The sequence below is a fragment of the Phyllopteryx taeniolatus genome, chromosome 6, assembly GCF_024500385.1.
Source record: "Phyllopteryx taeniolatus isolate TA_2022b chromosome 6, UOR_Ptae_1.2, whole genome shotgun sequence".
In the NCBI taxonomy this organism is placed as follows: domain Eukaryota; kingdom Metazoa; phylum Chordata; class Actinopteri; order Syngnathiformes; family Syngnathidae; genus Phyllopteryx; species Phyllopteryx taeniolatus.
Window position 1 is genome coordinate 18,035,945 of NC_084507.1, and position 9,772 is coordinate 18,045,716.

Genomic DNA, 9,772 nt, shown 5'->3' on the forward strand with positions numbered 1-9,772 from the left:
GAGAAACTGTTCTCGATTGCCTTACCTGGTTAAACAATGGAAATTAATATAAATCTAATATCCTTGATATCAAGTTTAAGGTCCATGTACTAGTACACTTTGTCCTCACTAATAAAACAATTCAAGTTGCCATGAAGCCATCTAAGCATTAATTCAATATCATATATAATAACATTTGAAAATGTATTCCATATCCTTAATATCTAGTTTAAGGTCCATATACTACTATGCTCTTTGTCCTCACTAGTAAGACAATTCGGAGCACTAGTAGAATACCAAATAAATGCTCAAACTAACATATGGAAAGCCATTTGAGCACTAGTAGAACGACAGTGTCTTGCTTGTAATGTTTTTTTGTCCACAACTATGTGAAATTTCAGCAGACTAGTAAGACATCTTATTAGTGAGGTGAAACTGCACTAGTTGACATCTGCAGGCTACTAGTAATACCATTTTAATGCTACACATTGAGTGGAATTTTACAGCGCTAGCAGCCCACAGATGTCAACCAATGCAGTTTTGCATGTAGGTGTCCTGTTAGAATCTCCATCTTTTCCGACTAGTTTGCAGAAACATCATTGCAGTAGTGGAAAAAGAAAACATTAACAGTGAGACACATTTGTCCTCCTCGTACATGAAATGGTTTTACTCGAGAGAACAAAGAGTGTACTAGGACGTGGACCTTAAGTTGGATATCATGGCGTGATGGAGCATTTATTCAATATGCCATGAAGTAGTACACTTTGTCCTCACTAGTAGGACAACTTTGGCATACTACGATGAGAACTAAGTTACTAGTGAGGCAAAATGTGCACTAGTTGAAAACTGTGCTAATATGGACATTATAATGTATTATGTCACATTTCTGTGGGGCCAATTATACATTACTCGTGCACTCACTGTAGTAGTCTCGCCACGCTGCACTATTTGCATATCTGTTGTTGACCAATACTGGGCACTCATGCCAGAGTAGCACCTGCTCCATTTGCACACTGATTGAGGAGTATTTGCAACATTTTCACAATCAACATTGTCCCAGATTATCGCACTACTCGTCACTTTAAACTGCATACACTCCTTGAAGTCTCGCCGCCCTTTGCACAATGGTCATTGCACCGGACTATTGCAATATTAGTCATTCAAATTGCTCTAAGTGATAGAGGACTCTGCATCTTTTTGCACGTCAGCAAAAAAAAAAAAATGTAACGGCATTGCCAGATAACTAGCAACCCTTTATTGCTATGTGACTGTTTTTTTTTGTCAATGTCTTTATGTCTCAAAAGTGTTCTCTGTCAATTGACTGTCTGTTGTCGTACTAGAGCGGCTCCAACTACCGGAGACAAATTCCTTGTGTGTTTTTTGGACATACTTGGCAAATAAAGATGATTCTGATAAGATTCTACTAGCTAATATTTAGCATTTCACTAGTGGTGCGCAGATGTCAACTAGTGCACATTTTTACCTCACTAATAACATGTAGCTGTCCTACTAGTATGCAGAAATGTCATAAAATAGTGGGAAAAATGTTCATCGTAAGACAGTTATTATACAAGTGCAGTGATATATCGTACTAGTGAGGATGAAGGACCGCACTCCATATCAAGGATATTGATGAAATTTTCAAATGGCTTTCCATATTACTGCTGTTTTCAAGCACTCAGACAAACACACATATACAATGAATAATACAGCATCCTTTTATTGAAGCACTTAGTATGTTGATGGCTTTGGAATACCGTGTAGTTTGCAAGTATGACTGTGCCTTCTTGCTGTTCTTCTTCTTTTTAGAGCGCACTGAAGTAGGCAAGGAGGCCGGTGTCAGGGGACGGCTGCATCATCAGCTGCTGAATCTGGTGGTCGACAGAATATTGATTAATTATTTGAATAATAACAATGGCAAGCAGCCTCGTGTAGAATAAAGGGTCACATTGGGTACACCGGCACAATCAAATGAGATGCAATACTAAAGTTAGGTTTCCTGCACTACGGCACGGTGAGCAATTGGTTACCACATCTGCCTCACAGTTCTGGGGACTGGGGTTCAAATCCCGGCCCCGCCTGTGTGGAGTTTGCATGTTCTCCCCGTGCCTGGGTGGGTTTTCTCCGGGCAATCCGGTTTCCTCCCACATCCCAAAAACATGCGGGGTAGGTTGATTGGAGACTCTAAATTGCCCGTAGGTGTGACTGTGAGTGCGAATGGTTGTTTGTTTCTATGTGCCCTGCGATTGGCTGGCGACCGGTTCAGGGTGTACACCGCCTCCCGCCCGAAGATAGCTGGAATAGGCTCCAGCAGACCCTAGTGAGGAGAAGCAGCATAGAAAATGGATGGATTTTTGTTATGTTTGGTCATTTTTATGTTATGTTGGTTGGTTAGTATGCAGGAATATGCAAAAAGCGCAGTACTGATTTCTGTAACAAGGCAAAAAAAAAAAACAGCTGTTTGAGCCATGAAAATTTCGAAGTATGTTCACTTCGATGGCTGGATGGACAGATGGATAGATAGACATGTACAGTGGGCGCCCAGAAAGACAGACACGTAACTAGACAAACAGACAGACAGGCACAGTACAGCAGCTGAAATAAGTATTTAACACATCACCATTTTTCTCATTAAATATATTTCTAAAGGCGCTATTGACCTGAAAATTTCACCAGATGTTGGGAACAACCCAAGTACCGTAATTTCTCATGTATAATCCACACCCCCCAAAGTTGACCTCAAAATTCTGGAAAACCCTTCTACCTATGTATAATGCATTTTTACAATGCATGATTTTGCTTCTACCCATATAATCAAAAAACTAAGTATTTTTTTCAAATAATTATTCTGAAGTTGAGTATGATTGGCTTTCCACTTCCGTATTATGGCCCCAACCGTGCTCACTGGAACATTCAGAAGCTTAGATATACACCTATAACCAATTCCATTGTTAAGTTTTGCAACAATTAGTTTGTGTTGTTCTTGAGACAGCTCTTTGCTCTTACCCATCATGAGATGTGGCTTGACTCACACCTTGGCAATGAGGCCTTTTTGTAGGCCATCAATTATGACTGAACCAGTCGATATTCATTTGCACTGACAAGGGACTGGATTGCTGTTTGATTATTGATACATTTTAGGTGTTGTCTTGGGTTTCCATGCCTTTTTGCACCTCCCTTTCTTCATGTGTTCAATACTTCTTCCCTGTGTCGTTTCACATTTTTACACACAATTTTCTGAGTTTATTTGTTCTACTTTTTTGTATGTATGGATTACTTGGGGCGGCGCGGTAGACGTCTGGTTAGAGCATCTGCCACACAGTTCTGAGTACCAGGGTTCAAATCCCGGCCCCGCCTGTGTGGAGTTTGCATGTTCTCCCCGTGCCTGCGTGGGTTTTCTCCGGGCACTCCGGTTTCCTCCCACATCCCAAAAACATACATGCTAGATTAATTGAGGACTCTAAATTGCCCGTAGGTGTGAATGTGTGCGCGAATGGTTGCCCTGCGATTGGCTGGCAACCAGTTCAGGGTGTACCATGCCTCCTGCCCGAAGATAGCTGGGATAGGGTCCAGCACGGCCGCGACCGTTGTGAGGATAAGCGGCTAAGATGATGGATGGATGGATGGATGGATGGATTAAGTTGTTCCCAACATCTGGTGAAATTTTCAGGTCAATAGCACCTTTGGAAGTATATTTAGTGAGAAAAATGGTGACGTGTTAAATACTTATTTCAGCCGCTGTATATACAGTAATAGATCGATAGAGTAATCGCCAGACAGACAGACAGACAGATGTCACTTTTTCATCCGCCTCTTGTGTTGATTTTGCTTTTTACCTAATGTGGTTAGTAATGTGAAAAATAAGCACCTCCTTGAAGTTGGGGTGTTTGGCGCCTTGGACCAGCTGCAGCAGGACGGCCTCGGTGGTGGTGAGGAAGGCACCGCTCTGCTTCAGGCGGGACAGAGCGAATAAGCGGTCCGTCTGGCTGTGGGGAAAGAAAACGTGCATTTAGTTGGGGGAACATGGAGGACAGCCTCGTGTGAGCGGCTACCTCCGCGACGAGACGGCGTCGGACACGATGTGGACCTCTATTCCCTTTTCCAGCAGGTCAAATGTCGTACACTGTGAATAGAGCAAAGGTGAGTCAAAGGAGAGCTTGTCAGTCATTTACTAAACAAGTTGCCAATGCTGTTACCGCAATACAAGCGTGCGCCTCTATTCCACACAGGATAGCCTGCTTGGGGTTTCCCAGAGCCTGCATTTGCTTCTCCACCTCCTCTGTCATCATGGTGAATGACGTTTTAGCATAAGCCGTCAGACCCTCCGCTCCCAGCTCTGGCACTGTGGGGCCCAAACCTTTAGGGTACTGCTCCGTCAGGATGGCAGGGATCCCCAGAACACGACCGGCCTAACAGAACCGAGGGTGAGATGAGGTTAAGGAGAAAGTAGGATGGTTTTGAGCTACGAGGTGGTCGTGGCAACCTGGAGCAATCTGGCTGCATTGCTGACAATGTTGGTGAACTGGAAGATGTTGGGTCGAAACTTCTCCTGCATGTCGCACAGGAGGAGCACCGCTTCCTTGGTGGAGAGCCTGCCGATGCCTGCCACTGTCGACATTACAGGATGTGCATGCATCTTAGTTGGTAGAATGTTTAGACAGTGATTACTTTGGCTCAGTGACTTGCTCTCTGATTCATGCATGTAGTACAGTTTGGGGTGGAAATGATATCACCAAGGCTACAAAAGTAATAATAAGGCTGTCTCTGCAAACCCAAGGTGACTTACTGTTGTTGATTGTCTGTAAACCACTGTTTAAAGTTCCACTATTAAACTGTCCTCATGTGACACCACCACCTGCGTAAAAAAAGACAATTTACTAAGTTTACATGCACGTAAGGGAAACAATCATCAAAATATTTATTTTAAAAAAAGTATAATTAACCCGAAGGAGGCCTCATATCTGATTTTTAAAAACAAACAGACCTTCGCAAGATCTAAGGCGCAAATGCAGACTGAAGACAGACTCTCTTGTCGACGATATACTGTATACGACCAATAGAATTAGGCGTCGTAATGATCGACGTTTCTGTAAGCCAATTGCAGTCGCAGGCGGTAGACGAATCGCCTCGTTGAGTTCCGGGGGGAGGGAACCGAAACTCCAAAGGCCAGTTGTCGCATAAGATGTCTGAGAACGCCGAATCACCTACAGACGCGCAAAAAGAAGAGTTACACTCACCTCCTGAAGACTCGACGACAAATGAAGAGAAGAAAAAAAGTAAGAAAGTTTATTAATACACCCCTGCTAATTTCGCGTATCACAACAATTATTAAAGCCGCGGGGGACAAACTTGTTCCGCGTATATTCACGTCACAGGCCAATGTCCTCAGTGACGCCCAATCGGGTTGTTGCTTTTTGGGTACCGGACCAATGAGCGTGTAGGTTGTTCATGTGTCGTTTTTGTTAGTTAAGTAGCTAATGCTAACATTTATATAGATATATTACCTCTATTAAAGAATATCTTGACATAAATGCGTACAATTAATTTATAAGGTTACCTGTAGTTATTACACCTTCGACAAAAGGAGTTAAGAATAATGTCACAAGTATATGTAGCACATTGCGTTCAATCGTCAAATCCACTGTCGAGCTGTCAGATGAAGAGCAGTTCAGTTGTCATTTTTAGGATATTTAATTTTACTTCAGAGGTGGCAAAAGTACTCACACTCGTACTTAAAAAGAAGAACAGATACGTATGTAAAAAAAAAAAAAAAAGACTCTATACCTGGAAAATGGAACAAATGTAAAATATAACAAAATATTTGCACTTTGTTGCTTCCCACTGTGATAACGAGAATTATTTTGAATACAAAGAAAATGGAATAACTTTTTCCTCTTCATTCAATGTGTAGTTGATGTCCTCTTGAAGGCAGTAGGGGACACCCCCATCATGAAAACAAAGAAATGGGACGTGGACAGGAGCAGGACGGTGCAGTCTCTTTCTCAGTTCATCTCTCGCTTCCTCAAGCTGGATGATCATGAACAACTGGTAAGCCACCACTTTGTTAGCCTTCATATTCACATTCCACATGCGGACACAGTGTCGTCAGCACTCACATCATTACAACACTGGCACCTGTATTTCTTCACAGTTCATCTACGTTAATCAGTCTTTTGCGCCGTCACCGGACCAAGAAGTGGGGATTCTCTTTGATGTGAGTACCAAAAACACTGCTTTCATAATGATTGTTAGATAAACTACATCCATAGGCCAGAACCATAATCCTATTTGCGTGGGTTGAGGACTTACAAAAACAACTCAAAAGTCGTACAAAAACTTGGACTGTGTTCGGAATCATTGACTCATTCCCTGCTTCAAAATACAGTTGAAACCAGAAGTTTATGTACACCATATAACAAGACATGCACTTTTTTTCTCACTGTCTGACATAAAATCGGACTAAACATTTCCTGCTTTGGGTGAGCGAAACAATAAAATACGTCTATGCCGACACTGAGGCAGCTAACAAGGTAAATGGTGGGTTGCACTGACGGTTTTTAGCATTTATTTTAATCTTCAAACCGACGTAAGAGCCAATAACAGAAAAAAAAAATAAAGCTTTACATTGAGCTAAAACTTCCCCAAAGTTCAAACTAGCAACTTTCCATTACAATGAATTGGGACCCATTTCACACCCAATTTAAGTTCTGCGCGATAGGCTCGGAGCGGGAGGGAGTGCATCAGACTTCTACACATCGTGAAAGTCTCCTTTGCACAATATAATCTTATCCCAAGTGTTGCACTGAGGCGACTGGTCATTTATTTTAACAAAGTTAAGACACACTTTTGTTCGCCGCCGCCATTGGGCACAAGCACGTCTTCGTGCACGTTCTTCTTCGTTGGTTTTCGCCACTTTCTTCTTTGGTGTCGGCGGACTGTAGGCATCAAAACTGGGAACCAAAATTTTTTTATTTGAACATTCGGGGAAAACCGGAATGTTAATCACTGTTCCAATCGGTTCTTGATTCTCGATGCCCAATTCTAGTGGTAATGCTCAAAATTAAGTGGTTTTCTTAGGGGAGAAGGGTTAGGAGCCCTCACTATAAGAGCTGGTCCTTCTGAGTTGAACAAATGATCAAATAAAAGTAAACATTTTGTTTTTATTTTTTTAATTGGATTGCCCCGTTTTGTCTGCTCCACCTTGTTGCTGACAGACTTATTGTTCACAGTAAAATCATATCTTGAGTCACTGTCAATCTTTACTTCATACAAAACTATGGTATGCCATGGTCATGTGGTACCTCCTCAAAAAATGTTGCGACCAAATCATGTGCTGGTAATAAGAGTGACTCTCGATGGACCAGATGGATGGGCCCGTGGCTGGATCACTAGTGGGCACAGAGCTCCACTTCGACTCAGACGCCAGAAAAATGGAGGTGGGATACTGGTATGGGCTGGTATTATTAAAGATGAGCTTGAAGATGAGCTCAAAATGAACTCCCAGACATACTTTCACTTTTTAGAAGACACTTTCTTCAGGCAGTGGTACAGGAAGAAGTCTGCGTCTTTCAAAAAAAACAATGATTTTTGTGCAGGACAATGCTCCATCACATGCATCCAATTACTCCTCTGCTTGGCTGGCCAGTAAAGGCTTGAAAGATGAAAAACCTATGACATAGCCCCTTTCCTCACCTCACCTGACCTGAACCCAATTGAGAACTGTGGGCAGTTCTTAAACCGGAGCTATACAGTGAAGGAAAACAATACACCTCTCAGAACAATGTCTGGGAGGCTGTGGTTTCTGCTGCACAAAAACATGATCGACTAAAAATCAAGAAATGACAGAATCCATGGAGGCTTATTACCGTTATTGAAAAGAAGGGTGGCTATATTGGTCACTTTTTTAAAATCAGTTTCTATCACTTTCTATTGGAAAGTTTAGAGTTGTTTGTTTATAAACCTCACTTAAACAAATGAAAATTAAAAAAAGAGAGAAAATGTGTTTTTCACTTAGTTGCATAATAATTGTCCACATACCCTAGTGAGGATAATCGGTACAGAAAATGAATGGATGGATATTGATATTTTCCTAAGAAAGCCAAAACCTCACTTACTTTCTTAAACTTTCTTCTTTGACGTTTATTAGCCATTTGGGTTAACCTAAAGCACTGTGGTTGGTGATTAAATCAAATAATCCTAAAAAATGAGACTTTCCTAATAATTTTGCACATGGTGTATATATAGTTAATGTAAACATCAGGTTTCAACTGTATCCATAGAGTGGTAGTTTGACTTACAAGTGACAGGGGTCAAATAAGTCGCTAACTATAGTGATTAAATCGCTAAGGCGGCAACACTGACTGTGCTTTGGGGAACTAGCCCCCCTTAAGCAGCAAAGCTGTTAGTGTAAGCAGTGCAAGTCATCGGGCACGCGCTTTGAACTACCAAAGCTGCAAAAATAATCTGTTATTAGTTTTTATTTGAATCATCTTGACAAATGCCTATTAATTTGAATTAATCGATAAAATCGATTGTGTGAGGTACATTTGCGAAGTGAGCATTTTTCTTTTTTATTGCAACACTAATATTAGTGGTTACCTTCTTTTTTACACTTGAATTAGTGTTACAAATCTTAAAATGCTAATTAAAACATCACATCTCCACTTATTAAAGGTTTTAACATATTTTTAAAGAATCATTTGTCAGACTTCTGAAATTTGTATAATGAATACCAAAATACAAGCAGTTCAAGTATATTGAAAAGCAGCAGGTTTGACCAGCAGAGGGCGCCAGAAGAGTCAAGCTCGTTGTGACTGCCAAAAATCTGGGTTTATAGTAAAGGTGCTGGTGGAATAAATAGAGTAAATAAAGAAAATGCAGAATTAAGAAGAGGAACTGTGACGTGAACATTTCATTACTTCCACTTCATGACTTGGGCGACCTCTTAAAAATGTTTTTTTTCTCTTTCAGTGTTTTGGCAGTGACAGCAAACTGGTTCTGCATTATTGTAAATCTCAAGCTTGGGGTTGATTCCAGTTTTGGATCCTGATTTGTCCAATTTAGTAGCGACATCGTGAGCATTTTCCACAAATTAAAACAGTTCCCCGGTGTCTGTAACATGCTTTGCTCAAAACACCCCAAGGATAAAAAAAAAAAAAAGACAGATTACTTTTCACCCTCTCTTTAGAGCCCTGTTGAAACCAGACCCAACTATTTGTATACCAGCAATTCAAGTAAATTTCCCATAGTTTGTCCACTTGGACGTAGTATGTAAAATTGACTTGATATGGAAAAACTTGTCAGTTGGTAGCTTCATGCAAGCGCCATTAATTTGCAGAAGGACCTGAAGGGGTGAAACACTGCATCAAAGAAGAAAGCTGCATTGAGTTTGTTGAGTGGGGATTGACTTGAACGCACTCTCAAACAATCTCATTTCTGCCTAATAAGAAATAAGCGGTCATAAATGGAAAGTACAATAATTGTCATAGAAATGATAGTGAGACACCTGGAAATTGTTTTGAATATTATCCCTCCTTTAACATCAAGGCTAAAACTGTTTCTTATGTTTCATGTATATATTGTAAATAAATTGTCAACGTTAATATACACCTTTTCTGTGTTTATTTTTATGAATGTGAATATACCAACCACAGGATTTTGTTTTTGAACGAAGCTGCAATGGTGAAATGGAGTGAAAAATTGGTGTCATTCTCATTCATCTGGTTTACAACTTAATCCACCGTAATGTCTTTAGTTGTGAAGGTGGCCAGAGGAACACCCTGGTGAAAGGGTT

The 9,772-nt window shown here is 40.9% G+C and overlaps 2 protein-coding genes across 4 annotated transcripts; one reads left to right on the forward strand and one right to left on the reverse strand.

Moving 5' to 3' along the window:
• Positions 1 to 1,674: 1,674 nt before the first annotated feature.
• On the reverse strand, positions 1,675 to 5,352 carry isoc2 (isochorismatase domain containing 2). Of its 3 annotated transcripts, XM_061777355.1 has the most exons (8): positions 4,964 to 5,050; positions 4,766 to 4,834; positions 4,463 to 4,587; positions 4,337 to 4,388; positions 4,176 to 4,258; positions 4,032 to 4,102; positions 3,848 to 3,965; positions 1,675 to 1,850 (listed from the first exon to the last, which is right to left on the reverse strand). In XM_061777355.1, coding segments are annotated over exons 2-8 (516 nt in total). In that variant the 5' UTR covers positions 4,767 to 4,834; positions 4,964 to 5,050; the 3' UTR covers positions 1,675 to 1,784. The 3 variants fall into 3 exon arrangements, with proteins under 3 accessions (XP_061633339.1, XP_061633338.1, XP_061633337.1); XM_061777354.1 differs by lacking the exon at positions 4,964 to 5,050 and adding an exon at positions 5,217 to 5,352 and having other exon boundaries at positions 4,176 to 4,388; XM_061777353.1 differs by having other exon boundaries at positions 4,176 to 4,388; positions 4,964 to 5,049.
• Positions 5,098 to 9,581, forward strand: atg12 (ATG12 autophagy related 12 homolog (S. cerevisiae)). Its single transcript, XM_061777356.1, has 4 exons — positions 5,098 to 5,255; positions 5,891 to 6,027; positions 6,131 to 6,193; positions 8,950 to 9,581. Exons 1-4 carry the CDS (start codon positions 5,162 to 5,164, stop codon positions 9,007 to 9,009), a joined length of 354 nt encoding a protein of 117 aa, XP_061633340.1. The 5' UTR covers positions 5,098 to 5,161; the 3' UTR covers positions 9,010 to 9,581.
• The last annotated feature ends 191 nt before the right edge of the window (positions 9,582 to 9,772 follow it).